Source organism: Aulonocara sp. 'chitande type north' Nkhata Bay, linkage group LG14 (assembly GCF_057382095.1).
Source record: "Aulonocara sp. 'chitande type north' Nkhata Bay isolate Kocher_YH1m ecotype deep benthic linkage group LG14, A_spYH_male_GT1.1, whole genome shotgun sequence".
Taxonomy (NCBI): domain Eukaryota; kingdom Metazoa; phylum Chordata; class Actinopteri; order Cichliformes; family Cichlidae; genus Aulonocara; species Aulonocara sp. 'chitande type north' Nkhata Bay.
The window spans coordinates 39103084-39131070 of record NC_141357.1 but is presented as its reverse complement, the minus strand read 5'-3'; the positions used below and the strand labels follow the sequence as shown (position 1 = coordinate 39131070).

The 27987-nt window shown below is 45.3% G+C and overlaps 3 protein-coding genes and 1 long non-coding RNA gene across 10 annotated transcripts; 1 reads left to right on the top strand and 3 right to left on the bottom strand.

Moving 5' to 3' along the window:
• Positions 1–5: 5 nt before the first annotated feature.
• On the bottom strand, positions 6–11636 carry wdr74 (WD repeat domain 74). 2 transcript variants are annotated; one of them, XM_086262521.1, is made up of 4 exons: positions 11513–11636; positions 10536–11286; positions 1566–2285; positions 6–781 (listed from the first exon to the last, which is right to left on the bottom strand). In XM_086262521.1, exons 3-4 carry the CDS (start codon positions 2175–2177, stop codon positions 266–268), a joined length of 1128 nt encoding a protein of 375 aa, XP_086118647.1. In that variant the 5' UTR covers positions 2178–2285; positions 10536–11286; positions 11513–11636; the 3' UTR covers positions 6–265. The 2 variants fall into 2 exon arrangements, with proteins under 2 accessions (XP_086118647.1, XP_086118646.1); XM_086262520.1 differs by lacking the exons at positions 10536–11286; positions 11513–11636 and adding an exon at positions 2382–3742.
• iws1 (interacts with SUPT6H, CTD assembly factor 1) lies at positions 2482–13660 on the top strand. 5 transcript variants are annotated; one of them, XM_086262517.1, is made up of 16 exons: positions 2482–2706; positions 3704–3786; positions 4251–4935; positions 6390–6455; positions 6580–6787; positions 6955–7006; positions 7093–7196; positions 7286–7436; positions 7533–7615; positions 7732–7861; positions 7940–8057; positions 8136–8247; positions 8833–8889; positions 9846–9902; positions 10018–10129; positions 11578–13660. In XM_086262517.1, the coding sequence occupies exons 1-16, from the start codon at positions 2664–2666 to the stop codon at positions 11701–11703; spliced, it is 2187 nt and encodes a 728-aa protein (XP_086118643.1). In that variant the 5' UTR covers positions 2482–2663; the 3' UTR covers positions 11704–13660. The 5 variants fall into 5 exon arrangements, with proteins under 5 accessions (XP_086118643.1, XP_086118640.1, XP_086118641.1 ...); XM_086262513.1 differs by lacking the exons at positions 2482–2706; positions 8833–8889 and adding exons at positions 2861–3207; positions 10574–10724 and having other exon boundaries at positions 11578–11713; XM_086262514.1 differs by lacking the exon at positions 8833–8889 and having other exon boundaries at positions 2484–2706; positions 11578–13659.
• ostn (osteocrin) lies at positions 11704–19775 on the bottom strand. Of its 2 annotated transcripts, none has more exons than XM_086262522.1 (5): positions 19529–19775; positions 16622–16720; positions 15436–15668; positions 15213–15357; positions 11704–15139 (listed from the first exon to the last, which is right to left on the bottom strand). In XM_086262522.1, exons 2-4 carry the CDS (start codon positions 16718–16720, stop codon positions 15270–15272), a joined length of 420 nt encoding a protein of 139 aa, XP_086118648.1. In that variant the 5' UTR covers positions 19529–19775; the 3' UTR covers positions 11704–15139; positions 15213–15269. The 2 variants fall into 2 exon arrangements, with proteins under 2 accessions (XP_086118648.1, XP_086118649.1); XM_086262523.1 differs by having other exon boundaries at positions 15436–15665.
• Positions 19776–23200: 3425 nt separating this feature from the next.
• On the bottom strand, positions 23201–25796 carry LOC147315247 (uncharacterized). Its single transcript, XR_015124546.1, has 3 exons — positions 25691–25796; positions 25351–25492; positions 23201–25259 (listed from the first exon to the last, which is right to left on the bottom strand). It is a non-coding gene; the product is annotated as an uncharacterized LOC147315247 (long non-coding RNA).
• Positions 25797–27987: the final 2191 nt, after the last annotated feature.

Sequence of the window (27987 nt, the reverse complement as noted above, 5' to 3'; positions counted from 1 at the left end):
CACAGGAAGCAGAAACTCCTTTAATCATAATTACACGTGTATTTTCAATAATTACAATCATAAAAAACCACAAAGACGTTTTAAAGCACTCATACATTTGTCTCCCCAGGCAGACGCAGACTCTACCTGTTCACAGGTGAGAAACATCTACCCAGTACCTGAAGCTTTTCAAAATAAAAGGCCTCCAGTCTGAATAAACGCTGCTTACAAGCCCCCAGCTACGGCGGTTAAACGTCCCACTGTCCTCTAAAACCTCAAATGCCTCTCAGTCCTGTGCCTTCTTCCTCTTCTTCGTTGTCTCGTTGTCTTCTGTCGTTTTCCTCTTCTGCCTCTCCTCCACCTGCTCCATAGCGTCCCACACATCATCACCTTCGTCTTCCTCCTCCTTTACCTCAGACTCCGCCTCCCCTGCAGTTGCCCCTCCCTCCTGCAGGTCTTGGCTGGCGAGCAGGAGGCAGTTGAGACGGGACTTCAGGTAGACTTTGTGCTGCAGTTTGCGGTCCTCCAGGCTGTGGATGCGCAGGAAGCGGTCCAGGCCGCAGGACGCCACCAACGGCTGGGAGGCGTGGCACTGAAGCCCCCTCACGCCGCCCGCCAGCCCCTTGACACAGCCACGCACCAGGCCCTTCCTCAGGTCCAGCAGGGCGATGTGACCCTGGGTGTTGCCCACTGCCACCGCTGTGCCGTCAGGCGTCAGAGAGATAGCGGTGAGCGGGTACTCGCCGTACTCCGCCTCCAGGACAGGACGCCTCTGAGGAGACGAGGGGTCGAACACGTGCACCTGAGAGAGAGTTTCAACATAACTTTATTTTAAAAAAACAAAAAAACAAAGCAGGTCATCAATTGACAGATTGAAACTTTATTTTCTGCTGCTTAATTATTATTATTTTATTTGTTTTTACACCTAAAAGCATTTTTTCCACTGATCAGGAATCAACACCGAGGATACTAAAGACCTCAAAGGGAAATCACTATTATTGTTTCTTTTTAGAAACACTTTAGAAATTATCCACAGCTTTAACTTTAGTTGTGTTGTTTTTGTCTTAATAATTTTATGGAATATCCCTTTAAACTTGTAAACCTGGAGGAAATTTTAAAGATCATAAATGTATGAGAGAAGAGAAAGTAAACCTTAAATCAAACACCTTCTGAATGGAGAGAAAACTGATGAGGAATCGGTCCGAAACCAAACTGACGATGGCTTTGATAATAAAATCATCCATAATTTTAGCCTTAGTTTGTTTTACTCAGACAGTTTGTTGTTGTCCTTTAATATTGCTCAAATGTTAGCCGACTTAGAGAAAAAAATATAATACATGTAGAGAGCTGAGGATTTACACGAGCTTTAATTTTGTCATAGACTTAAGAAAACTTAAAATTAAACACTTTTTGAACGGAGTCTGGTCTGACTTTTGAGCCAATTCTGAGCCAGACGAACGTTTACAGATCACACAAACCAGATGTTTGTGATAAGCTTGACCTTTAACCCGGGCCAAAGTAAACTTTAAATGGGTCTTCTTTAAAAACACGTTTTGTCCTGCTGAGGGTGAATCACAGCTACACACCTGGTGGTAACCCGTGCAGGTGACCACTTTGTCGGAGTCCGGGATGAAGGCCATGTCCCGGACCCAGTAGGGCCGCCGGAGGTCCAGCCAGTCGTCCCGGAGGTTCTTGGCGCTGAACGCGGGCTGCTCGGGCCTCTGGAGGTCCCAGATCTTCAGGCCGTTCTCCTTCCCTCCGGTGGCCACCTTGTTTGGGTTCGCCGGGCTCTGCCGCATCCTGCACACGTTCTTCCCGGCGTCCACCTGTGTCACGGGCTCGTCGCCGCCCTCTTGCCTCCACACGCGCAGCGCGCCGCTCTCCGCGCAGGTGACCAGTGCGTCGCCGCCCAGCGCCGCTAGCCCGGAGAAGCAGCCCTCCGCCGGGTCCCCGCAGCGCCGGCTCTCGGTGAACGCGCCCTTCTCCAAGCTGAACGTCTTCACGGTGGCGTCCACGCAGCCCACCAGCAGCTCGCTCTCCGCCGCGTCCCCCCAGCACAGCGCGCGGACCTCCTGGTCTCGACTCAGGTGGCTCGTGTTGCAGAAGTTGAAGGCCTGTTTCCGGGACAGGCTGACCCCCTTCAGGATCCCGGTCTCCGAGCCGAGCCACACGGAGCACAACCGGCTCCGGTCCCCCATCACACCGGACTCACACACACCAAACCAGCCGAAAAAAAAACAGGACAGCTCCGGGTCCGCGTGGATCCTCTGTAGGCTGTGGCGCGTGTCTAAGTCGTCACACTACAGCTGGAGTTAGTAACAGACAGTGTCACGCGGTTCAAAGCTAAGAAAAACTTTCGGCAGTACAATTAAAATCAAAACAGTATAAATAAAAATACTTACACGACCAATGTTCTGGTATTGTTTTTTCTAGAATCATTTGTCATACTAATAAAGTTTATTTTTTCCAAAAAGACAGTTTACGTCATTAGGAAGCGACCGATCCCTTTGCGCATGCTCATATGATACAGGTAGTCACCATTTTGGCTGTGTGGGCTAGCAGAGGCTAGCTGTGGGTGTAATCTTCCTCAGACCGTCGTTACTTCGTTCAGGTTTATTTCTTCCAGTGGACAGAGGGGGGTTTCCGCCCTCAAGCCCAAACTCAAAGCTTTCTTCGTCGGGGAAATGGACGGAGAGGAGGACGATCTAATGTCCGGGAACCGCTCCGGTAACGCTTATGCTTTGTTTCCTATTTAAACGACTAACAGGACAGTACTGACCAACTGTAGTAGCTAACTGAATACTAACTGAATTCGAGCACCATGAGCGCGTCCTAGATAAACATGATGCAGAGGTGGGTTGTGATCACGCGGAGGGATCGTTGTTTGTGTTTCGGGGTTAGCGACAGCATCGGCGCCAGTTTCCAGCAAACATGTCCCGGTTTAGCGTCACGACCGGCTGGCAAACATCTCCTGAGCTCTCCGTCACATTTACCTCCAAAAGACTGAAACACGCGGTGATATTTCAACGTTATATCCGTGGAGGAAACCAGCGGAGCCATCCAACACGAACCCGGCAGAAAGCGGCCTTCCACCGAGCCAAGCTAAACCATCAGTGTTTGTTGGCCTGATTACATAACAAACGTTTCATAATCAATATAACCGGTTAGACATGATACACCAAAGAGAGCCGAATCAATACGAAAGCCTTAAAGATGAAGTCTGCTCATGTAGGTGGACTTTATGTTTTTGTCACGCGGTTAGCCATGAACCTAAAATTGGTCACTTTTAAAGTGAAGTTTGGCGAGCAGCTGCAGAGGATCCAAGTGTTTGTTTTTGAGCTGTTTACAGACCAGCTGATGACATCGTGTGATCATTACGGAGACTTTTTAACACTAGAAACGTTTCCTAAGCTGTAGCCTGTTTGACCGTTAATGTACAGAACGGTGGATATTCTGATGTGACTGTAGTGTAATCTTCTACTTCTCACTGCTGCTGTCATATGTTCTATCCAGTCCTAATAAGCCATGATCCTTGAAAAGCACGATTATTTCTTTGAAAGGCAGTTTATCGAAGGGAATGCAGAGAAAGCTGTTGTGTACCGGTAGTTTTCATTCAGTTTTACTTTGGCAGCTTGGTAAAGTTACTGCATACTTTTTGCAGCTCCTATAAATGCTTTTAAAAAGGACTGAATTTAACATGAATGTTCCGGATGTGTTCTTGTAGATGATGGAGGCGGCACGCCGGTTCAGGATGAACACCCAGCATCAGATGGCGAGGAGATGAGGAGCGCCGGGCGCCGGTCTGAGGTCAGAATTCATCTCATTGATTCTGCAGATAATTCATTGACATCATCAGTTTTCAAACGTTTATTCTGAGCCGTTTCGTCTTTGCATTTTAAGTAGTGCCTGAAATTCATACTTCAAATCAGGCGGATTTACACGGACATGGACAGCTGATCTTCCATGTTTGGAACTGTGTGGGATGAGCTCTATGTATGATATTATGAGAGTGTTGTTTTTCCCAGCATGTCAGTGATTGATCAGTACCGGAGCTGAAAGAGTCACAGGTTAGAGAGACAGATGTTGCAACAGCTGGAAAACATGAGGTCGACACATGGATTGGTGCTGCAGCTGCAGTGATGTGGACGCTGTCAGTATTTGTTACGTTTGCTGGAACAATGGCGGCTCCGGTCTGTTCGGACTGTAAATATGACAAACACCGTCTGCAGACCGCCGTGATCGGGCTGATAAACTTTCTTTGTTTTTGTCAGGACGAGGGCAGCAACGACGAGGACGACGCCATGGTGACAGGTGGCGGGGCCAGCGGCTCTGACAACGAGGACTGCTGCAGGGCCGACAGCGACTCGGAGGGCGAGGGCCCCGGGGGCCGTGATGACAAAAGTGACTCTGAGGCGGAGGCGCCGAGGCCCGCCGACAGCGACGATGAGGATGGCTCATCTTCAGTGAAACGCAGGGTGAGCGCGTCCGAGGAGGAGGAGTCGCCGCCAGAGAAACGCAGGACGAGCGGCTCAGATAACGAGGCCTCATCGCCGCTCAAACACGGAGCATCTGACAACGAGGAGGGGGCGTCGCCGCCGCCCAAGCGGAGAGGGAGCAGCTCGGATGTGGAGGAGCGGCCCAAAGCGGCGGCAGAAAGCGATTCTGACAACGAGGATGCCAAAGCCGCGGCGTCCCCAGAGCGCCGCTCCAATGCTGACAGTGACTCTGACACAGAGACGCCTGCCAGACGCAAGGCGGCGCAGATAGACTCGGATGAGGAGGAGAAACGGGAGGAGGAAGGAGGAGGGGAGAAGTGGAAGGGGGTCATGCAGTCAGACAGCGAGGAGGAGGAAGAGGAAGGGCGGAGGAAGGCTGCAGCAGGAAGTGATGGAGAGCAGCAGGAGGAAGAGGAGAGGCAGCAGAGAGGTGACAGCGACGAGGACGACGAGAAGCCAGGTACGCGCGTGGCGGTAAGCCACGCCCCCAGGCAGACTTCAGTTGAACCGTTTTGTGACAGGAAATGATGTCGTTACTCCAGAAACACTGGACTTCCTGATCTGATCAGTTTGATTCAAATTAACATGAAGATAAACGAGCAGCTCTGGGTTCAGTGACCGAGTGACGGCGTTATTGAGCGATCGAACTAATGACTGTTTCTATGGTTACAACGCTCTTACATTGTGGACGCGTTACTATTGTCAACACAGACGGTTGAAGCTGTTTTCAGTTTACCAGGGGGCGGGGCAAAACAATCACATGACCAATTTAAGATGACACAGCAACAAGTGTTGACTTTAAAATATATATCAGTTTTTAAATTGTGTTGATCGGCCGTGAAAAACACGAGTTATGATTAAAAATGTTTATTTCTGAATAAAATCGTGAAGTTTAGAAGAAACACAAAAACTGTTTCTAAGGAAAGAGCTCGAAAGCACCAAGAAAAAGAAAAAACACCACTTTCCTATTGGTGGAAAAATGTACCATGTCGACCAATCAAGAAATGATATGACAACATGGCATTTGGTTGTTTAGGAAGAAGGCGGAGTTTTAGGAGTGACGGCGGTGAGAGATTTGTGACGTTTAGCGTGTTTGGAGTGTGTAGTTAGTGTGTAGTTTTGTTGTGTGTCAGAACAATGAGGTGACTGCTGAATGTCACAGTTTTGCCAAAAAAAGACAGATTACAGTGTAAACACTGGAGTGACACAGCTGCAGGTGTCAGGTGGCGTTCTCCTGCATCGTGCAGTGGACACAGACACAAATCATTTGTGACATCTTATTAGATTTTTCTGTAAATAGTTAGAAATGAAAACACCTTGGCTGCATTTTAGGTAAATAGCTGTAATAATAATTTATATTTCGAGTTATGAAAATGATCCGTTAACCATGTTTGTGGTGGTTACAGGTTGCGAGGTTGAACAGGATGAAACGAGGCGAGATGCTTTTAAAGTCTGCGCTCTGAGAGGGTTCAACTTTTTTTGTTTTGGTTTTTTTAATAATGCAATAGTTACTTTTCCTAGTAATTAGTTACTGTGATAATATAGTAACTCAGTTACTTTTTTCAAGAAGTAACTATAAGTAATTACTTTTTCAAAGTAACTTTCCCAACACTGTCCGGGTTTGCGAGGTAAACGTCGCCGCTGTCGTGAAGCAAGTCTGTGGTAAGGTGTACCCATCCAGCAGGGCCACAGTGATCACACACGTGACACACACGCCGGCTTCACCGACTAAAGAACATGTGATCACTTTTAGTAATGGTAAACACGTTCTCTCACAGACTTTCCTTTGGCGTGCTGCTCGTTGTGTTCGTGGTCAGACGGAGACGGAGTCACCCGCCACGTTCGCCGGTTCTGTTAATATTTCAGTTCCGTTTTAGATGCTGTGTGAGTAACCAGTGAGCTTTGTGTTTGCAGTGAAGAGGAAGAAGGCCATCCTGTCCGACAGCGAGGACGAGGACGAGGAGAAGGCGGAGAAACCAGGTAACGCAGACCTGACGGCTGGAGCAGGATCTTTGTTTGGATTCTCTGCTGAAAGTAAAAGTTGATGCTGCGAGGTAAAGCAGCGCTGTTGTGTGACGTTTGTCGCTCTCGACGGTCTCCTCAGTGGCGAAGAGGAACCGGGCGGTGTCAGACGACGAGAACTCAGACAGTGACGCCGACTTCGGGGGTCCCGATAAAAGTTTGGCCGCCAAACTGAGAGAGCTCGGCTCAGACAGCGAGAGCGAGGAGGACGACCGAGCGAAGGCGGCGGGGAACAAGGACGAGAAAGCGCTGTTTGGCAGCGACAGCGACTCCGGAGAAGACCAGGAGGAGTGAGTGCTGACGTGGAAACACCTCGCAGAAAACTCAAACCCCCCTACAGGACAGCCTGAGGGATGCAGCTACCACCCCTGCAAGAAGACACATGCAGAGTTTTAATTTCAAAATAAAGAGTTTAATTCTGTGGCTGCCAGGAGCTGATGTGCCTGTTCTGTTGCAGGAAGATGATCGCAGACATCTTTGGCGAGTCTGGAGATGAGGAGGAGTTCACGGTAAGCCTCGATGTCGCGTCTCCGTTCAAAGACAAAAGCGAGATCAGCCGCGAGCAGTTCCCGTTTCACAAACTGTCGTCCTGCAGGGTTTCAACCAGGAGGACCTGGAGGGCGACGGCAAGGCGAAGCAGAAGGTGCAGGCGGAGGAGGAGTCAGACTCTGACGAGGGCGTCGACCGCAGCGGCCAAGAGTGAGTCTGCTGATCAGCAACACGATTTTAAACAAGCGTTGTTGTTTCTGCTATTAAGTGTGTGTGTGTGTGTGTGTGTGTGTGTGTAGCACCAGCATGATGTCAGACTTCGACATCATGCTCGCCCGGAGGAAAGCCATGAACAGCAAGAAGAGGCGGCACCGCGATGGAGGCACGTTCATCAGCGACGCCGACGACGTGGTCAACGCCATGATCACCAAGATGAACGAGGCTGCGGAGGTGCGCACGCTGCTCTCGCCCCGTCAAAATAAAAGCCTCACAAATCTCTGAGCTGTGATCCTCACCGACTCTGTGTGCATTTGTTTTTATTTGCAGGAAGATCGAGCTCTGAACAGCCAGAAGAAACCAGCGCTGAAGAAGCTCATGCTGCTGCCGCAGGTCGTCATGCACCTGAAGAAGTAAGAGCTCCGTGTTAGCTTATAGTTGAAGGCTTACGTGCTGAGACCAGCGCCAAAAAGAAGCAGGTCCTTCTCCTCCGTGACTGCATTGAAGACTCTTATCGTTTGTCCCTCAGGCAGGACTTGAAGGAGACGTTCATCGACAGCGGCGTGATGTCGGCCATTAAAGAGTGGATCAGCCCTCTTCCTGACAAATCTCTGCCCGCTCTCAGGATCAGAGAGGAGCTGCTCAGGATACTGCAGGAGGTGAGCGCTGAACGCGGCACATCGTTCTTCAGCTGCGTCTCTAAGATTCAGTCGTTCATGGTGTGTTTCGTCCTGCAGCTGCCCAGCGTGAGTCAGGAGACGCTGAAGCACAGCGGCATCGGGCGGGCCGTCATGTTCCTGTACAAACATCCCAAAGAGTCTCGAGCCAACAAAGACCTCGCTCTCAAACTCATCAGTAAGGCCATGCTCCTTTTCTGTAGTTTCCCTGTCTGGCCGTGGAGGCCGCGGTTTCTGAACTCTTTCTCATCTCCAGACGAGTGGTCGCGGCCGATCTTCGGTCTGACGTCGAACTATAAGGGGATGACGAGAGAGGAGCGGCAGCAGAGAGATCTGGATCAGCAGATGCCTCAGAGACGGCGCCTAAGGTAACGATGATCGCAACGTCCGACCTCCTCTGATTCCATCGTCACCCAGACGACACTAACGTTCTTGTTTCTGCTTCATATCTGCAGCGATTTAAGTTTTATTTACATTATCCATAAAATTGCTCATATATTTGACTTTATTAGAATCGCTGTCAGCCGTCGTTAGGTTTCAGACCTTTTCCACAGTGAGTCGTCCGAACCATGCAGTAGCTACAATACTGACCGACCCCCCCCGGGCTGATGTCTGCTCTGTTTTCAGCGTCCTCTTCCTGTCATGTGATGATGCTTGTCTCTCACCTGAGAACAGTTTAACCCTCATTCTCCATCTTCTGCTTGTGTCAGAGTGTCAGGTGTTTTGTACAGGTGGAACCCCCCCCCCCCCCAGTGCGTTTGCTATATCTGTGCGCCGCATTCCCACCGCTGTTCACTCTAAAGTCACTCAGCACGGCTTTACCTGAAACCCATTTGAAAGCTTCGCCTTTCTCGATCTTCTCTTTGAATATTGTGAGATGATTTCTAAAGGTCGTAGTTAGCGTGAGGCGTAGTTTTTCCTCTTTCACTCCTCTTCCTCCGTCTCATCCCCAGTCAGCCTCAGAAGGTGGAGAGGGCAGAGGAACCTGATGTCTTTTCTCCACCAACCAGGTTCAGTCCTGACGTTGCATGGTTGCACTGAGTGACCAGGTTTACCTTCTTTAACGCGTCTCTGCAGGTTTTACATCCCTCTGTCTAAAGCTTAGTAACTCCTCAGATACCCACAGCAGCACCAAAGTGACCAGAATGAATCCCTGAGACTTAAATGACTTCATGAGTGCAGCTGCACGATTTAAAGGTGACCCGTTCTGCTCATTTCCAGCTCCTTTTTCATTCTTGGACTCTAATAGAGTCTGTTTGCATAATTTGCAGTATAAAATAAGCCTCCTCTAAGTATCCTCTGATTGGCTGCTCCTCACAAACAGGTGGGTGGAGCTTGTGAGATGAAGCAGAATTGGCCGGTTTGAATACTTTGCATTTATTTCAGAGTGATTCAACTAAAGAAAATGACTGAAGCTGAGATTTTATATTTGATTCAAGCCCTTCTTGTAACTCTGTTTTTACCACCTCCACTCTGAGCTCATCTAGCTATCAAAATAAGTCAGCTTAGAAACGCTAACATTAGCTTGGGCGCGTTTCAGGCGGACTGGATGCCACCCGGTGGTTGAAACTGGTACTGCACCGGAGTGGAGGACTGCCTTATTTCAGCTTCGGTCCATATCTGCGACACAAACTAATACAGTCACAGCTGCTGATACTTTTAATATCCACTGTAGACATTAGGGGGCGCTGCTGCACAGAGGGGTTAAACAGAGCAGAGACTGGAGCCTGTTTCTGTAACGGCAGTGTTAGCCGTGTGTGTTTTACTGCCCTAACGATGTGGAGCTCGGGCAGGGCTGAGTTTGTTCCGTGCGGGAAGTTTTGGCGCCGACTAACTCGCTCGGAGTGACGTGCTGCTAACAGCATGGAGGCTCAGCCGGTGAAGAACATCGCTCAGAAACCTGCGAGGTGCGGCGGAGCTACTTCACACTCGAAGTTGAATTCATGTCTTCTTCTTCTGTTTGTAGTTCTGGAGGTCAGACGCCTCGCAGAGACCTGGAGAAGCAGCTGACCGGAGAGGAGAAGTAAGTTCTCAGACATCTGGGGGCGGGATTTGTCATAACTTCCTCCTCTGTCGTCTGGAATTTTGTGCCGTGTTTAAATTCCACCCTCATTAACCTGAACGCCTGCTCCCAACAGAGCTCTGCGGCCAGGAGACCCCGGGTTCTGCGCCCGGGCTCGAGTCCCGATGCCCTCAAACAAAGACTACGTGGTTCGGCCCAAATGGAACGTGGAGGGGGACTCCAGCAGGGTGAGTGGTCACACGGGCCGATGGCGTGTGCTTCAGGGCGTGGCTACACTTCAACTAAACAGCAGAGCGCCCCCTTTAGGCACAGTCCTATGAAATATCCAGAGTTTAACATTTGGTTCCATTTTTTTCGTAATTGAGTCAAACAAATTATTTACTCACGATTTACAAAATGAATCACAAATACAAAATTCCAAAATTAAACAAATATATTTTAAACCTCTCTAAGAGCAAACGCGTTTTTAAAGAAAAAACAATACGAATAACAATAAAGAACTTTTATATAAACAGTCAGTTTTCTGAAGTTTAAATAAAGTTGAAACAAACACTTCAACACTTTTGTGCTGGAACAGACATCGGGTTATTTTCTGCTTCTATTTGATTGTAAAGCTCTGAACAAGGAGTTTACCTGCTGTCAGGAGCTGAGCTGTGATTGGTCCTTTGTAGAGCGGCTGTAAGAAGGCCATCAGCCTGCTGGAGAAGCACAAACGGCGTTTCGCCGAGCAGAGAAAATTGGGGCGGCCGCAGGGAGCTGTGAAGATCAGCATAGAGGGAAACAGAATGCCCCTGTAGCTCCCCTGCTCCCCTGCAGGGGGCAGTAAGTCTGTCTGCATGGTGTGAAGAGCCTGACTCACCGGCAGTGTGCAGACGTACAGTGGAGGCAAAGTTATCCAACCCCCAAACAGAGTTCACTGAACACAGCGAAGAGCACACGATCGATCACACTTCAGTCATTCAGACCTCTAACGTCAGACCAATCACTGATAAACCTTCTGATCGTGTCATAACCAACGGACAAAACCTTAACTTTAACAAACTAATGTACTCAGAGGTCATGTGACCTCATACGCAGTGCCCGGGGTTGAATCATTTTCCTTCCTGCTGTATGAACACATGAACATCTCTGCTGCAGCCGTCGAGCACCTCTGAGCCTAATAAACACCAAACTCATGCACTAGAGAGAGATAATCACTAAGAGACTGGAAGTAACGTTCCACAGGTGAGAAGGTGTGCAGTGTGTGGGACAGTGTACCTGTAATTTGCATGGCTTCATTAAATAAAATACATTTACTGTAGAAATGAGTCAGCTGACCCGGAGGAAGAAATGTTTTCACTTTGATATGGAATCAGCCACACGTCCAGCAGCAGGCTTCCAGAAGCTGTCCAATCAGAAGCAAATAGATGTTCAGGGAGGAGGGGAGTTAAAGCAGCTTGTTTCACACAGAGCGAGGGGGCAGAATGAGACAAATAAAGCTTATTTTGAACTGTAAATGGTCTTTAGGAACAGTCTTCCCATCTGATGGCTCTGAACGAGGTGTTTGTGAAACATCTTCCTGCATGAGCAGTGAAGTGTGCGAAACAAACCGGTTGTCTTTGTGTTGTTACCTCAGTGTGTGATTACAAGATGTAAATCCTGTAACTTCCTGTTCTGTGTGTCTGTCTGCCTCCAGGGTCCGGTGAGGAAGAGTTTGTCCCGTGTTGATAAACAGATGCGTAGATTTGCTGACATCCGGCGCCTGACGAAGACGGGTCACGCTGTTAAAATCAGCGTGGAAGGCAATCGAATGCCGCTCTGATTCTTTTTTTTTTTTTTTTTTTTTTCCTCTAAACTCAGTAGGATTTATCGTTTTTACTTTTTATTGTTTTGTTTCTGAACAAACCCGCAGCTTTGCCCTCCTCAGGTCCAGCTCTGCCTTACTGAAAAAAGGGGCTGTTGTCAGACCGTGTTGGCTTCAGTTCAAATGTGTTATCTGCTGTAAACTTGTCTGTCCTCTGAACAAAACGCATGAAAGACTCCAAAATGATCCAAAAATAACGTTTCCTAATGCTAACAGTTTAATTATTTGCTTTATTGTTCAACTTGTGTTAGCAGTTAGCTTGATTAGCTTGACCTGAAAATCAGCGATAGTCGCAGTGTTAACAAATACTGGCATCACATAGTCTTTTCTTTTCTGTTTTTTTTATTATTTTTTATTATTGGCAGCATTTTTATCTCAAAGTCTAAAATGTTAGCGAGTGTTTGTATTTCTTTAAAATGAAGCTGTTATTTATGATGATGTTGTATCAAAAGCTGAGTCATGTTAGCAGTCATCTACATTTGATATGCTACGGAGCTAATAAAATCTGTAAAAATAGCCTACTGTTTTAGTTTTACCTCGGCTCAGAGTGAGTTGGCTGTAAAGCTAGCATAACAAAAATTATGATGTTATTGTTAGCAATCTACATTAGCTTTGTCTTGAAAAAAAAAGTGCAGCAATAGCTTATATTAGCTAGCTATGTTAGCCTTATGTCAAAACTATTAAGGTCTGTAAGCCTTCTAAGCCAACATTCAGGTTTATCTATATGCTAACAGTGAATATTGAACTATGGCCACATATTATTATCAGCCCTGTCACTTTACTTTCTTGTGTTCTTTTGAGTAGAACATCGTTGTTCGCCTTTAAATTGGTGGTGATGCACGGTTCATTGGGCGGAGTTAGTGATCACATGTTTTAAAGTAAACCATAATAGTTTCTAGCTATCAATAATGCAGACATCAGTAATTTAAGCTAATGCTATAAACCTTAATAATTCTAAGGAATGGTTAACATAGATAACTTCAAAGTGAAACTAACATCAAAGCCATTTTAGCTTTGTTAACTGGTTGTTTTGGTAGCTAGCATTGAGCTACATCAGAAAAAACAAATTAATTAAACAAATGCTATCATATTAGCTAATGTTAGCTTCACCTTAGAGGTGACAGCTATTTTTAGCTGTCAGCAAATTACACTGTTATTATCTTAGCTGGTTTGGAGGTGAAGCTCATTTTATTTATATTTATCTCTTAGCCCAGTTTTGGAAGTTAGCATGATAGCACTGGCCTTAGGTAAAGCTAATTTAACAAAGGCACTGATTTTTGAAGGTAGCATTGCAGATAAAATGTTGATTTTAAGCGTTTGAGCATTTTTGGCTAACATTAGCATAATGTCATCTGATTTAACTGGCTGAGTTCTTAACAATAGCTAATGTTAGCTGTGAGCTAGCATTGTCCTAAACATCTGTATTCTTATGTAATCTTCAAGCCATTTGCCTACATTTAAAGACTAAATTGCTCTGTGGTATTAGCTTGTATTAGTAGTTAGCTTGTTTTCTTTCTTTCTTTTTTTTAATATATTTTGTAAACTGCCATGCTGACAGAGTTGGTTAAAGATGAACGTGTTGTGTAATCAGAGGATCATTTTGGAGTTTCTTGTCCAGAGTACATTCAAGTTCTCTGGTTTGGATTTGAGGGTGAAGTCTCGTCTGCGCTCTCCGTCTCTGAATGTGAAGGTGTTTGTATTTTGCTGATAGTCTGGTCCATTATCTCCCTTCTCTGCTCCCATAGCAGCTGTACAGAAGTCCTCGGTGGATGAGTTCACACAAGAAATGCCGGGACTCTGATTGATCCGGATCATTCGTGGATTGTGTGAACCAGCCGTTCTGTGTGCACTGTTCTGGATCACATGATCTTTTCTTAATAAAGACTCAACAAAAACTCACCTGGCTGTACGCATGTTTATTTCTGGGAGCATGGGGAGGGACTTACTGGTGGAGCCTCTAGTGGACATTAGTGGAACTGTAGCCTTTAGCACATGATCTAAAATCCTCAAGGGGTTGAAAAAGAGAAAAAATCAGTCACACTCAGAACTTCATTGTCATTTTCTTTTTATTAAGCACAGTTAAACTCGGGCAGGAAGAAGCACATCAGAACAGAATCAGTGAGCAGGACGGTTTCCACTGCAGCGCCACTCGGACGCTTAAACCTGTTTTTGGACTATTATTTTATTTTTTTCTCATTTCAAGTTTACAAACTTTAGATGTGTTACCGTCATAGATGGTATAAAACATGGACATAGTTTCCTGGTGAGGAAAATAAAGCTAATCCAGGAGAGTTAAACCTGCATTCTATCAAAAAGCCACCAGGTGGCGACTGCTGCAGTTGCAAAAAGACTTCCAGTGCTGTAGAAGCTTGACCTCTGTAAACACTTTGCTGCTGATGGACTCAGTCACTCATCTTGGGTCATATTGAACAGGAAGTCTGCTTTGCGACTAAGGTGTTGATGATGAAAATGCTAATCTCATGACTTTGAGATGACGTAACAGTAGCTTTGTCCACTGTTTACGGTCGCAGTAGAAATGTGCCGTTGCTGTGGAAACAGTCCTGCGGCACAACTCCGAGACAAATGTGCGAGGACGAAACTCGATTGGTGTTGGACGATTGCGAGGGCAGTCGAGGCAACAACGCCTCCAGTCAGGGTCCCAACAGCAGGAGGAGCCGGCGATGGTGCATTCAGGTGACACTCGGAAAACTGCAGCATTATTGTTTCCTAACACTAATCCTAATGAGGTTAAAATGTTCAAACTCTAACCTTTAATTTTTTTAATTATATATTAAATGCAAAGAATCAAAAAGATGAAAAAATTTATAAATGAAAAAACTCAAAACATCCAAATTATTCTTATTATAGTCAAAGTTGCTCGATTCTGATGATTTGATCTTTCTGAGATCAGGCTCTGATTTTATCCAAATACAAATTTTGAAGTTGTAACATATTTATTTCTTAATAAATCTGAAATCAAAGCTTCTCATTGGTGGAAACTAATAAGTATATTTAATCTCACACGTCAGGATATTTGTTGGTGCTGCTAATTCGAGATTTGCTCACATTACAGATTTCACCTTGATTAAATTCAGTATTTTAAAAAAGTTTTATTTACCTGTAAGTTTTACAGGTAAATAAAATGCTTGTTAAAACGAGTTGCCATGGAAGCAAATCGCAGGTGTTGTTGAAATCACTTCCTCTCTATGTGTGCCGACTTTACGGAGCTGCATTTGAACGCACCATCATTGAACAGTCATGCTTTGTGTTGGGCTGTCCAGGTGAAGTGAGGGTGTCAGGTTTGCTGTCCAGGTGAAGTGAGGGTGTCAGGTGGGCGTGTCCAGGTGAAGTGAGGGTGGGCGTGGTTCAGCAGGTGATTGGCGGTTTCATGCATCTGTAGAGATAAATGACCATTTTAGTGTTTTTACTGATACTTTTATGAAAATGAGTCACATGCAGTTCTGCACCTGTCCAGTGAGAGCGCTGTGGAGAGAGGGTGGGCTTTCAGACGGAGGGGATGTGGCCTACCCTCTGCCGTTTGGCAGACGACCCATCCCGATTCTGTCAATGGGCGGTGGATTGAGTCGTCGCCGTGGCGACTCCACCACCTTACTGCAGACAGAAGAACATGGAGGCGTTAGACTCATCCCTGCGTCTCAGGTGTTCTCAGGTATTCTCACAGGTGACTACCTCTGCTTGTCTGACCCTTGCTGCTTCGTTTCCATGGAGCTGATGGACAGGCGGTCCAGCGGGACGTTGTTGATGGGAAAGCTCCTCTTCCTCTTTGGCTCCATGACATCATTTTCCATCCTCATCAGGTGATCCGATTGGAGCAGTTTTGCTGTCAGCTCCTCCCCCACCTTCACACCTACAGGGCGGGACTGAGGGGCTGCATGAAATCTCAAAATGGGCTGGTCTACCTGCTGGATCAGATAAAGGCGTAACAAGTTTATCTACTGAAAATGAGGAGAGTATGAGAGGATGTGTGAAATTACCCGGGATAAGGCTTAGAGCTGAAGGTTTTGTACATGATATCCAAGGAAAGGAGTGTGAGTCTGATCCAGTGCTTCCTGTCCAGTTTTAAGGACTTCCTGTCCTTTAACACGTGAACCCGTATGCCTCCTGATTACTGGGAACTTTGGTCTGCTGATAAAAACGTAAATCAAGGGGATGCTGTGAAAAGCCTCCGACGCCGCCTCCATCTTTATTTTCAATGAGGGAGTCTCCGTATGGAAAACACTGAACTGTGTTTTTGTATGTTACGCCTCCACACTGAAGCCTGTCTCTCACGCCACGGCCCCGGCAGCGAGCGGTGTCTCACTTCCTGTCCGCCTGCTGCCTCAGATGACTCCGACAGATCTCGTGTCATCCAGACTAAACAGAAAAACGTTTCGGCTTTCCCTCCCCGCCGCCTCACGCCATCTGATATCAGCACCGAGCCCTCGAGGGAGGAGCTGCTTGTTTTGGCTCTCGTGATGGTGTGACGGGATCCTGCCTAATAAAAGTACTTATAAAGTTTACCTGAAGTACATGATGTAAAAGTACTTCCTCACAGGTTACATTAAAGCGCACAGAATGGAAGTATTTGAAAGAAAGTAAATGTCCTTTTCCCACTGGTGAAACACGAACGTCTGGTCCTCACAAAGATAGAAAGACATGCACGCGTGTGAGTGGATCAGTGCGAACTATGAACTGTGATGACGTTTATGCATTACGGGGACATTAGAGCACTGTGAGGACTTTTTGTACAGGGCTGCTGAAAATGGGTTTTAGGAGTCAAATGAGAGGGCTTGTGTGTGTGTGTGTGTGTGTGTGTGTGTGTGTGTGTGTGTGTGTGTGTGTGTGTGTGTGTGTGTGTGTGTGTGCGCACACTGACCCGAGCAGGTTGCGGTTGGACTCTGAGGCCGTCGACGCTGCAGCGGAGCAGAGTGAAGGACAGGAGGCCAGGGAGCAGCAAACAGAAGCAGAACTGCATCTGAAACGATCAGTCAGGTAAACGTAATGCTTCAATGAACTGGCATAAAGGACCTCAAAAACACAGAGTAATTACATTACTATCTAACTTACAGTTTTACCTTTTCTCTTCTGCATAAGCATGTAATGAGTGGCTAAGCAACTTATGGCAGCTCCTGATAAACATGGCATTTACGATAAGTTTCAGTCCGGTTTTCGTCGATTTCACTCCACGGAGACAGCTCTTCTTAGGGTCTCAAGCGATATCTTGATGAATAATGATGCAGGAAAGTGCTCTGTTCTACTCATGTTGGACCTCACATCAGCTTTCGACACAGCTGACCATCACATCCTCATTGAAAGGCTGAAAAATTGGGTTGGTGTATCTGGAACTGCCTTGGAGTGGTTCTCCTCTTATCTCCATCCATCTTCTGTATAGTTTTCATATTTATATCCTGTTAATAGCCTGTACATAGCTTGTACTCACTACAACCTGTACATACTTATAGTTATAGAATATTCACAACATACTTCATACCGTGTACATTATAACATACCATAATAGACCCATTTCTGTAATATACTTACATATCTATATTATTGCTAATATATATTGTAATATATCTATATCACTAAAGCACTTCTGGATGGATGCAAACTGCATTTCGTTGCCCTGTACCTGTGCATGTGCAATGACAATAAAGTTGAATTCTATTCTATTCTATTCTATCACCGATCCTTTTCTGTGGCGGTCCCCGATTTTAGGTCATCCTCTACCTCCCTTACTTATGGTGTCCCTCAAGGGTCAGTTTTGGGGCCTTTATTGTTTTTAATATATCTTCTCCCCCTCCGGCATATAATGGGCTCTTCTGAGGACATTTCTTATCACTGTTATGCTGATGATATTCAGTTGTATGTTTCTTTTAAGCCCCAGGATTTATCTAAGCTTCAGCGTCTGAATGATTGCTTAGATTTGATCAAACGTTGGATGGCTGCAAATTTCCTCCAACTCAACGTGGGGAAAACCGAAGTCCTCGTATGCGCCCCTGATAGGTTTCTATCGCAGATAGTGAAAGCCCTTGGTCCTCTCTCACTTTATGTTAAATCTTCTATCAGGAATTTAGGTGTTGAAATCTCTGGTTCGGTCTTGTTTTTATCATTTAAGAAATGTGGCTAAGCTGAGGCCGATTTTATCTCGCTCTGAACTGGAGATTGCTATACATGCATTTATGTCGTCATGCTTGGATTATTGTAATTTGCTGTTTATGTGTCTAAGCAAAGGTTCTCTGGATCGTCTGCAGGTTGTGCAAAACGCTGCAGCGAGGCTTTTGACAAAATCCTGCAAGTACTCATATGTGACACCGTTGTTATCTCAGTTACACTGGCTTCCTGTTACATTTAGAGTCAATTTTAAGATCCTGGTCTTGACCTACAGAGCTGTGCACGGACTGGCACCTGCCTACATCTTTGATCTGCTACAGCCCGATGTCCCCAGCAGGTCTTTGAGGTCATCTGATCAGGGCTTACTTGCTTTAAAAATACTAAGAGGAGGACTCAGGGTGACAGAGCTTTTGCCACTGTGGCCCCCAGACTGTGGACCTCTCCCCCAAACATTAAGAACTGTGGACTCAGTCGCTGTTTTTAAAAAGCAACTCAAAACTCACCTTTCTAAAACTGCTTTTGGTTAATTTTTTGCCTGTTTTATTTTCTCTTTTTAAATCTTTTTATGACTTGTAATCTTATGTGCAGCACTTTGTGATTCTGTCTTGAAAGGTGCTATATAAATAAAACATTTTTTATTTATTTATTTAAAACCAGCTCAGCTGCAGCGTTAACGTGATCGAAACATTCTCCTCCACATTTGAGCGTGAGTGATGTCATGGGCACATGTCCATCTTTTGTTTACAGAGTGTGGTTTTTCACAAAGACGTTAATGACGGCTCTGTGACATCAGCAGAAAGAGCTCAGTCTGACAGTTTCAGGCCCCCCAAACCGGGTCTGACCTCTCAGAGGAACCGAAGCGTCCTCACAACAATGGTTTTAAATACACACACATGAGGAGGGGGGCACTTTTAGCTCGGCTGATGGCTGTAAGTGTATTGTCCAGCAACATCGGCTAATTTTAGCATTTTCCATCCCTGCAAATAAACGCCTTTTTGACCGTCACATGCACACTCACTGACACTCCTGTACACACACTCACACACAGTGTCCCCTGCAAGCAGACACGCAGAAACAAACACTTGTTGTCGTGTTGCGTCACTCACATACATTCCTGACGATGCACAAAGGTTTGTGCACGCTCCTGTTCACACCTGCTGCTGATGCTGAGGAGCTGCAGCTCTCTCATTCATGCACGTGTGAGGACAAACACACACACACACTCTTACACTGCAAATCCTTCCATTCACAAAAATCTGCTTGCAGCCCAGCAGCAGACTGAACATCAGCATCACATTTTTTAGACTTCCTCTGAGAAGAGAGTTCTCGTTCATCTCCAGGTCTTATTTTCAGTGCTAAACGCTGCTCGTGTGAAGATTTAAAGACATATTTCATTCATGTTCACCTGTCCAAGTCTCTGTTTTCTTAGCCAGAAATCATAAATGAGATCATGCACACACAAGGTTTTCAGTTTCACAGAAAGTTGGCAGAAAGAATCAAAGATGACAAAAAGAAGCAGCAAACAACTCACACACAGAAAACTGCGAGCAGAAAACTTCAACTCTGAAAGGAATTTAAATTTAAATAGAAAATGTTGGGAAGTGGCATTAATTTGCACCTGTGCACACCTGTGTCTCTCTCTCACACACACACACATGCATGTTTGTACCTTCAGTGTGGAGCTGATCTCTGCTGCGTTGCCTCGCTCTGTTTCTGTGTCTTCTTCTGGCTTCACACATCAAGTTTTATTGCAGCTGCCTGAGAATCTCCTATCCAATCAGCAGCCTCTGCTCCAGTGGCATCACTTCCTGTTCTTCTTTTCCACCATCATGTGTGTAAGATGTCATCATTAGGTCCATTACCTGTTAATGAAAGCTCCTGGGAGCAATCACGCCTCCCTCCGTCCTCCCCGCTCTCAGTTTCCTCCTGAAGGTCAGTTTTTAAAATAAACACATTCAGACTCGTCTCTGTTCTCCAACTGCACCATCCGTGTGCTCCGATCGCACTCCACACGAGACATCAGATCTCTCCCAGAGAAACATTAAATGTCTGCAACCTGAGTGGGTCTGCAGGTTCACCGAGACAGACTTTGGAAGTGCAAGAAACAGAAAGCAAACACGAGAATGGGCCGCCAATGAAACTGTGCATAAAGTTAACCACTGCTGCAAAACAATGGCAAAAAGAGACAAAACTCCCACCAAGACACACAAAGCGAAGTCAAAAGATGTAGCAAGGCAACAACAAAATGAGCACAAAGATGCAAACAAAGAGAAAATGACAACAAACGTCAAAGACATGAATAGTTACTAAATAACAATAAAAAGTAACAACAGAGATGCAAAAATAAGAAAAAAAGATACAAATAGTTTTGAAACCAAACAATTTGTAGTTCTTTTGCATCACAAATAACAACAAAGAAACACAAAGTGATACAAAAAACAACAAAACCCAAACTTCTGTCAGACTCTTTGATGAGTAACAGAAACAAGCTGCTGCCACACTGACTGATGCAGTTATGTTTACAGTATTAATAATAAAGAGAAGCCATCTTGGACAGGAAGTGGCTGCAGAAGTAGAGCCAATCACATTCCTCTGCTGGCGTGCAGTTTCGTGACAGGAGTATCGTGTCAAAGTTAGGATGAGGTCATACGGCGACATGTTTTTCTGTCCTGCCGTGAACTCGAAGTTGATCCCCATCTTCTTTGTGTTTCTGTTGCTATGGCGACAGGGCTCTCTCCCACTTATCCTCTCGGGATCGTACGACCTCCGTTCCACCCATCCGTCCGTTCGGGATGGAGAATTTGGTCATTGAGAAAACACACCTGGGTTAATAACGGTAATGACACTCCAGCTAATATGCTAATAATAAGCCCACCATCCCCCAACCAATCACCCTTTAATTAGTCCACGGCCTTCTCTGCTCGAGGTGATGTCATCTTAGCACTCGTTTTTTTCTTCCTGTTGCCCTTTCAGCAGCACACACAAGTCTAAATACAGGAGCCTGTAAGTCTGCAGTGCTGTGAATAACTGAGCCCACAGAACCTGCTTAAGCACCAATAACCTGAAATAAAAGTAAAGTGTGGCTCTATGTGTCTGTTGCATTATGGTTGAGGACTTCTGGTCCACTCGTCTTCACAGTGTTGCTTCAGTTCATTGACATGTGCAGCATTTATCCATGCATAGCTCTCTGAGCTCTGCAGCGCTTTTCTTTTTCAGCCGTTCTGTTGGAGATCTGTTGCTGTGCTTGGATCATTGTCCTGTTCATGGTCAGAGCTTTAGCTGTGGGACAGACAGGCTCACACTGGTATACAGAGGAGTTCATGGTCCACTTAGGGACTGTGAGGTGCCTGAAATGTTGGTTTTGTGCTTTATGGATTTACAAAAGAGGCATTACAAAAGAGGCTCTATCTCTAACCGTGCCGTCATGAACTTTAACCTTTAACATGCTAACTGAGACCTGTATAGTACGAGATGGAGCTTTTGGGTTTGGTAGGGTGACTTTGCTGAGACCACTGGTGGGAAGATTGTGGAATTGTGTTATCACACCTAAATCCACCCGAGGTGGTTTTAATTCCTATAGAAGCAGTGAAGGTGTTCTTAGTTTTCCACAGGACTGCACAGAGTCCCATCTTCTGTGGCGGTTCTGTGAAGTCAAACCAGGTCCAATACCAAACTGGATCTGAACGAGCAGATGCTGTAACCAATTTTATTTTCTTTAAATTATTGAATGAAAAACAAATAGTCACAAAATTGTGTTATGAGCCAGTTAAAACAAAAGTTAACTATGATTTTCTAGCAATGACATTATGGTTAGCCAAGCTAGCCGACTAACCTTAATGTTTTCTGTTTCCGTCTAAGCCTGTGAGAGATTTAGTTTCTGTCCTCATGTGCAGTTTGTCTTGGAGTCTGTGTTGTGCTGGGAGAACAGCGTCTGGTGTTTAGTGGTGTTATGGCCCTTTAACACAGGCAGTAGCATACGCTGTGCTAACTGCTAGCTTCATTGTTTGTGTGATTTTTTTATCGCCCACTAATAAGACACAACCCCTGTCTAAACTACACACTTTGCCTACCTAAATACAAGAAGCTACTTTACTGTCTAAACAAACCTGGCATGCTCAAGTTTGTCTAAACATGTTTGCTACATGCCTGAAAAGGCCTTTAGCATCCAACTCTATTTCTACGCTAAAGTTAGCTAGCATTTCTTGGAGTGTTTCAAGTGTGACTCCATCACAGTGGATCTGTGTCGCAGTTATTTTACTGATTTTGTGGTGTGATGTCCGAGTGCTGGTTATTTGAATGCTCATATAACTTATTGTCGGTTGAGCTGCTGTTCTTGTACGTTACGTGGAAACAGTTAGGCGCTGTCAGCTGATTCACTTGGCTGAACAGGAATCAGGAGCGGTTAAACTAACAGGAACATTTAAAGGTGAGAAATAAGTGACGCTTCAGGTGAGTCATTGTTTGCCCTTTTTGGACCGTTCATCAGTAACGTCACCCTGGCAACAGAGACAACACAGTTACCTGCAGCAAGGGTCAGGGAGCGGGCTTGTGGAGCCAACATGGCTGACGAAACGCCTGGGCAAAGCAGCATCATGCCAAGAATTCAGTTGTCACAAATGTAATTAAAAAGGTTATTAGCAAATCAGGTCAGCTGACGTATTCAAAGCCTGACTCGCGATGGTGACGCCGCATCAAAGCTTCAGAGCCTGCAGCGGCTCTGAAGCTCTTTCGTTTGTTCACAATCAGCTGTTGAAATCTGTCCATCAAAGCAGCAGCCTGACAATGTCCACTAGAGTCCGTCCCCATACACACCCATGTAAAAAATATTTAAAATGTTCAAACTTTACAGCAGAAATTACCTGAGTAAACACACACTTATTGTGTTTTTTTTTTAAATAACTCAGCCATGTGGAGTCTTAAAGGTAGAAGATGGATGCTGAACAACACAAGGACCTCCAAAAAGTTGATTCTGTTCATCTGGACGTAGCGTTTTGTGGGAGAAACGTTTTGTCACTCATCCAAGTGACTTCTTCAGTCTCAGCTGACCGCAGGTTTCAATCTCATAAACAGAACATTTGCATAATGACTGAAACCAGCCCACTGGAGGAACAATGGGCTGGGAGGTCGGTTCCTTAATCTTAATTATGCAAATTCTCATGACCATTGATCAACAACCACTGACCAAAACCATCAAAGCCCACAACAACGTTTCTTACACTCAATTACTGCTTTGTATGAGTAGCTTTGTATGATTCACAAATCAAAATAATCATTACTTTATAGAATCATATACCAGTCCTCTCAGTTCATCCTCTGTCTCAAATGAGCAGTTTTAGCTCGTCTTTAAGGTAATGCTCTTCTGATTGGATGCCCCTCATAAACTAAAAGCTTGGTGGGTGGAGCTTCAGTGCCCACCGGCCATATTAGGGATGTGACCTCTATATGACATCAGCGATAAACTGACTGTTTACAGCCGTCTGAGCTCTTTATTAGAAACTTTGGCCATGTGGAACATGAGCAGGAGATGTTTATAACAGGAAACAAGGAGAAGCAGAACAGGCCCATGGTCACATGTCTGATGAACCTTTGCAGGTTTAAGTGTTTCGACTGCTGATGTGGTGGTGTAGCTAAGAGCAGCTCCTGGATTGGTAAACTCCTGTGATGAGAGTTTTGTGTGTCTTTGTTTTGGTGTCTGACTACCTTCAGACCTCCCGATAACCTTCAGAGCAGATCCACACAGAGCCGCGGCTCAGCTTTCACTGTGAGAGCTGACTGAGTAAACAGTGAGATCCAGGAAAGCTGGAGGCGTGAGACCGAGGACGGCAGGGAATATCCAGGGGGAATCCTACCGGCTTGATTTGGCCCAGAGAAGCTTCACTCACAAGATCTGAGTCATCCGATCCATGAATCATCAGCTGGAGCTTTACGCCGTTACCGCAGAGTCAGCAGGACGGCGGACCGACGGGACAGAAAATCCTGCAGGGAGACAAATGAGCAACACTTTCTTTTCCGCTCCGAGAACTCTAATCTCCTTTAAGGGGACAGTTGGCGAAGCACAGACTCAGCTCTGCTTTTTTATGGAGGGAAGTGAGAGCAGCCACCGGTGCCTGAATAACAGCTGAAGGTTGCAGGATATTTACCAAGCTTGGGCTAAAGACAGGAGGACTCGGCACAGAGCTGGGAAACACAAAAGTTCAAGTACAAAAACGAGTCTAAGTTTCAAAAGCTGAAGAGCTCAGCAGACGTGTCTCAAACAGCAGTCCAAAAACAAAACAGTGCTTAGCCAGTGAACAAACCCGGATAATCTTAAAATGAGCAAAATTCACAAAATGAATAGAACAGAAGGCCTTTGTTAATGTACAGGTGAACGATGCAATGTGAAGCATCTCTCGGAGCGGTGCAGACATCATGAATCCATATGAATGGAAATAAGAGTTAACATGAGTTAAAATACACGCACATGTATCTCGTAGTCTCTAGTAGTACTGCAGTGTTTAGAGTTTGGACCAAAGTTTTTCTGTCGTCTGAAGGTTTCGGTACGAGAGCTCTCAGAGAGACTTTCCTGTGTTCGCAGAGCGAGGGTCGTTTTTATACAGCAAGCCTGTTTAACCAGATGAGTCGCCCCCTGCTGGCTGTTAAAAGAAGGCACCTTTGTGTTAGCTTCACTTTGGCATCTTTTATACTGTCTCTGTTTGCAAAGAAGAAAACATTGTTCACATTATTGCAATAAAGAAGTTACAGGCACCTCTGAATAACTGAGTCCAGTCTTGATTGAAAGGAAGTTTCAAAATAAAAGTCACGCTGATGTTGAAGCAAGGGACAACGCAGGCGTGTCAAAAGCTGCAGTTCCTCTAATGTCCACTTGAGGCTCCGGCAGTGAGTCTGTCCTCATTAAAACTTTACAGCAGGAATAATCACGTTTACGGCCTGGTACAAAAACAGCCACGGTCTCGCTGTGTATTAAGTTTGATAACTAGGGGGCGTGGCTATGTCCACCTTTAATGATCAAGTGAGCAGTGAGTTATTTTTATACAGCTGGACTTCTTTTTGAAGCACAGAAGCCATGAAAATAAAGTAAAAAAATAAAGTAAAGTGCACAGTAGCAGCTGCGGCGATGTTAACCTGCACTCGTGAGAAAAAACTTAAAATAAACACGAGGCCGGTGGGGAAGTTTGTCTGAGGCCAGGCAAGCCGAGAATCTGATCCGCTGACAGAGGTTTGTTGCTGTTTGACGGACGACAGGTCTCAGGTTTGATTCCTGCTAACGACTGTGCATGTCTCCTCGGACGGCCCTTTGTTACCTGATGCGGCCAACAGACGGAAACAAACACAGTGACGTCTCAGCAGACAGAGGAGCGCTTGTTTTGTGCGTCTGTGGCAACGACAGCTGCAGGGATGAGCTGGTGGAAAAGAACAAATTAATTTAACACACAGCCGGTGGGCGGGTGTGGTGGGGTGGGGGTGGTGTTCCCAGTTTCCAGTATCTCTGACCTGCTGGAGCTCCCTCACACTCCCGTTGAAAGTGTTCCAGTCATGACTTTGCGGTTGTGACCTGGACTCGACCCGTCCCACACAGCAGACCTGCGAAAGCCATCAGCTGCTCTCGGTCTCACCGACAGCAACACGGCTGCGACTAAAGGGACGAAACCACCAAGCGGATGGTTACAGCTCCCCACAGAGCCCACACATAAACTCTCTCTTATTTACACAGTGTTCACGCTTCCTTACGGCCTTAATGACAACTCACTAATAATTCTGACTATGATTAATGTGCCTGAAAGACAACATCGGCTCATATATCAGAATATCGGCTCTGATCCTTCGGACTCACCAAGCTGTTGGTGTTTAACTTTAAATCTTTAATTTAATTTGTGTCCCGTTTATTATTTTAGGTTTTGATCTTCCTGTTCAGCTCCAACTCGCCGGACCACCACGCTCCCAAGGCATGCTGGGAAAGCAGCAGAGGTCTGTTTTCTTTGTGCTGATTGGCTGGCTGCTTGCCTTTGTTTTTATACCGACTAATGAGCCAATCACACGGCTCACTGACACACGCGGGGTGACAAGCGTGATGAGAAGCAGCTGGTGAAGAAGCAGTACCTCAAGTGTGTGCCTGTCCTCCAGGTGGCGCCAGAGGAGGCGCTCGGGGTCGTTCATCGTGTCCTTCAGGACTGAAGAAGATGCTGTGAATTACTTTTATTGTCATCTGTCGTTTATCTTTGCTTTCTACATCATTGTGGAGCCCTTAGTGCACAGTGAGGATTAAATGATGTAAGATGGTTCATTTTGTGGTTGTTTTTTGTGATTTCTCAACTGTTAATTATAATTTTTTGTCTCTTTGTGATGTTTTTGGTTCTTTTATGTCTCTGTGGGATTTGATTGGCTGATGCTGCATCAGTTTGTTTTCATTTTCTGCCCTTTGGACCATTTTCTATGTGTTTGCAGATATTTTAAACCACTTTGTGGCGATTTTGATGCTGCTTTTGGTTGTTTTGTGTGTTTGTTTGTGTTTGTGGGTATTTTGTGTCAGTTTGTGCACACTGAAGCTGACATTCTGACTCTGTGCGTGTTTCCAACCCGGCAGAGGCTGAGGTGAAACAAAAACTGTGGTCAGTCAGAAGGAGGAAACACTTTAGTGTAAAAGGCTCCTCCAGTGTTAACCCATCACCCCACAGCTGTAGTTCCTCCTGTGGCCACAAGGTGGAGGTATATTAAAGCAGCTTTTATGTCTCTCGGTTGTTTCATAGCATCTTCTGTCTTTTTTCTCTAATTTTATATTATTTGACGTCATTTTGGCGCTTTTGCTTCTGCTTTTGTCACTTCTGGTCATCCTTTAAAGTTTTGTGATTTCACATCATTTTACGGTCTTTTCGTGTGTGTAATTACATCTGTTTTTGGACAGTTTTTGGAGGTAATTTCACGTGACTTTGTGTCCATTTCACTTTTGTCTTGGGGGAATTTCATCGCTCTTTGAGGTCATTTTGTTATTTTGTGTCCACATGTTGCATCTTTTTGGCCAACTGTTTGTCATCTCACATCATGTTCTGACCTGAAGTGACATTTATGACATTTACAATAAAGGACCTTTATGTATTTATTGTTGTGCAATTTTACATCAGTTTGTGGCTTTTGATTTCTTTTTGTTTGTTCTGATCGTGATTTTGCTGTTTTTTCATCACATTTTAATAACTGCATTGAAAGTTTTGACATGCTTTTGTAATTTTACATCCTTTGTGCACATTGTTATGTTTGGTTTGTGTTGTTTTTGTCAAGGTTTTTTGTTTAATTGTTGTGTTAATTAAAAAAACAAAAGATCCCTGAAGAAGAAACATAGATGTAAAAACTTTCTGGTTTGTGTTGAATGAAACTTTGATGCTCAGTGTGAGCTGAATCCCTGCAGTGTGTCTCAGGTGCAGACCCTCGCTGTCTCCAGGTGAGTGTGCTGTACTTCTGTCTCTCGGTGTCTTCGCCGTCTGCTCTGATTATGAAGCTGCTAAAATCTTGTTTTTTTTTTTTATCTGAAGTTCACTGAGTTTGTGTTTTTTACATAAAATGATTCTTTGAAGCACAAAAGCTTTGATTTGATTAACTTGGGTTCACTGACCCTTTAAGTGATGCAACTTTTTGAGTCTCTCTTTGAACCCTAATTGGCTGCTGCAGAGTGAAGGAGGTAAACAACAAGTAAACAGTGTGTGTGTGTGTGTGTGTGTGTGTTTTATTGGCAGGTACCTGAGGACCTGATTGATGCCAGTGGCCCCCCGCGACAGCAAAACTGTGGCAGCAGCGCTCTGATTGGTGGGCTCTTCCCTGGTCTGTGCGTGCTCATTGGGGACGCTCTGGCCTGTGTCCATCGCTACAGTGTGAACACACACACAGACACACACTCACACACACAGACACACACACACACACATATCTGTCTGCCCTTCTGAGGACCGACACTGAAGGCTGATGAACTCCTAACAAATATTTACACAAATCTCTGATTTTTAAACCAGTTTTAAAAATGTTTCAAAGAAAAACTTCTTTCTAAATGTTCTTCTAAATATATGTTTTGAGTAATGCTTTCAAAACCTTCCTTCCTTCGTTTCCTTGTTTCTTTTTGTCTTTTTCTTTCCTTCCTTCCTTCCA

Excerpts from the sequence above, each read along its gene's own strand:
- wdr74 (XM_086262521.1), bottom strand. The coding sequence starts at position 2,177 with ATGGGGGACCGGAGCCGGTTGTGCTCCGTGTGGCTCGGCTCGGAGACC. Across the intron at positions 782-1,565 it reads CCTGCACGGGTTACCACCAG|GTGCACGTGTTCGACCCCTC; the intron begins GTGTGTAGCTGT and ends ACTCTCTCTCAG.
- iws1 (XM_086262517.1), top strand. The coding sequence starts at position 2,664 with ATGGACGGAGAGGAGGACGATCTAATGTCCGGGAACCGCTCCG. Across the intron at positions 7,616-7,731 it reads GTCGTCATGCACCTGAAGAA|GCAGGACTTGAAGGAGACGT; the intron begins GTAAGAGCTCCG and ends TTTGTCCCTCAG. Across the intron at positions 7,862-7,939 it reads TGCTCAGGATACTGCAGGAG|CTGCCCAGCGTGAGTCAGGA; the intron begins GTGAGCGCTGAA and ends TTCGTCCTGCAG.
- ostn (XM_086262522.1), bottom strand. The coding sequence starts at position 16,720 with ATGCAGTTCTGCTTCTGTTTGCTGCTCCCTGGCCTCCTGTCCTTCACT. Across the intron at positions 15,669-16,621 it reads TCCAACCGCAACCTGCTCGG|CAGGTAGACCAGCCCATTTT; the intron begins GTCAGTGTGCGC and ends TATCTGATCCAG. Across the intron at positions 15,358-15,435 it reads CAAGGGTCAGACAAGCAGAG|TAAGGTGGTGGAGTCGCCAC; the intron begins GTAGTCACCTGT and ends TTCTGTCTGCAG.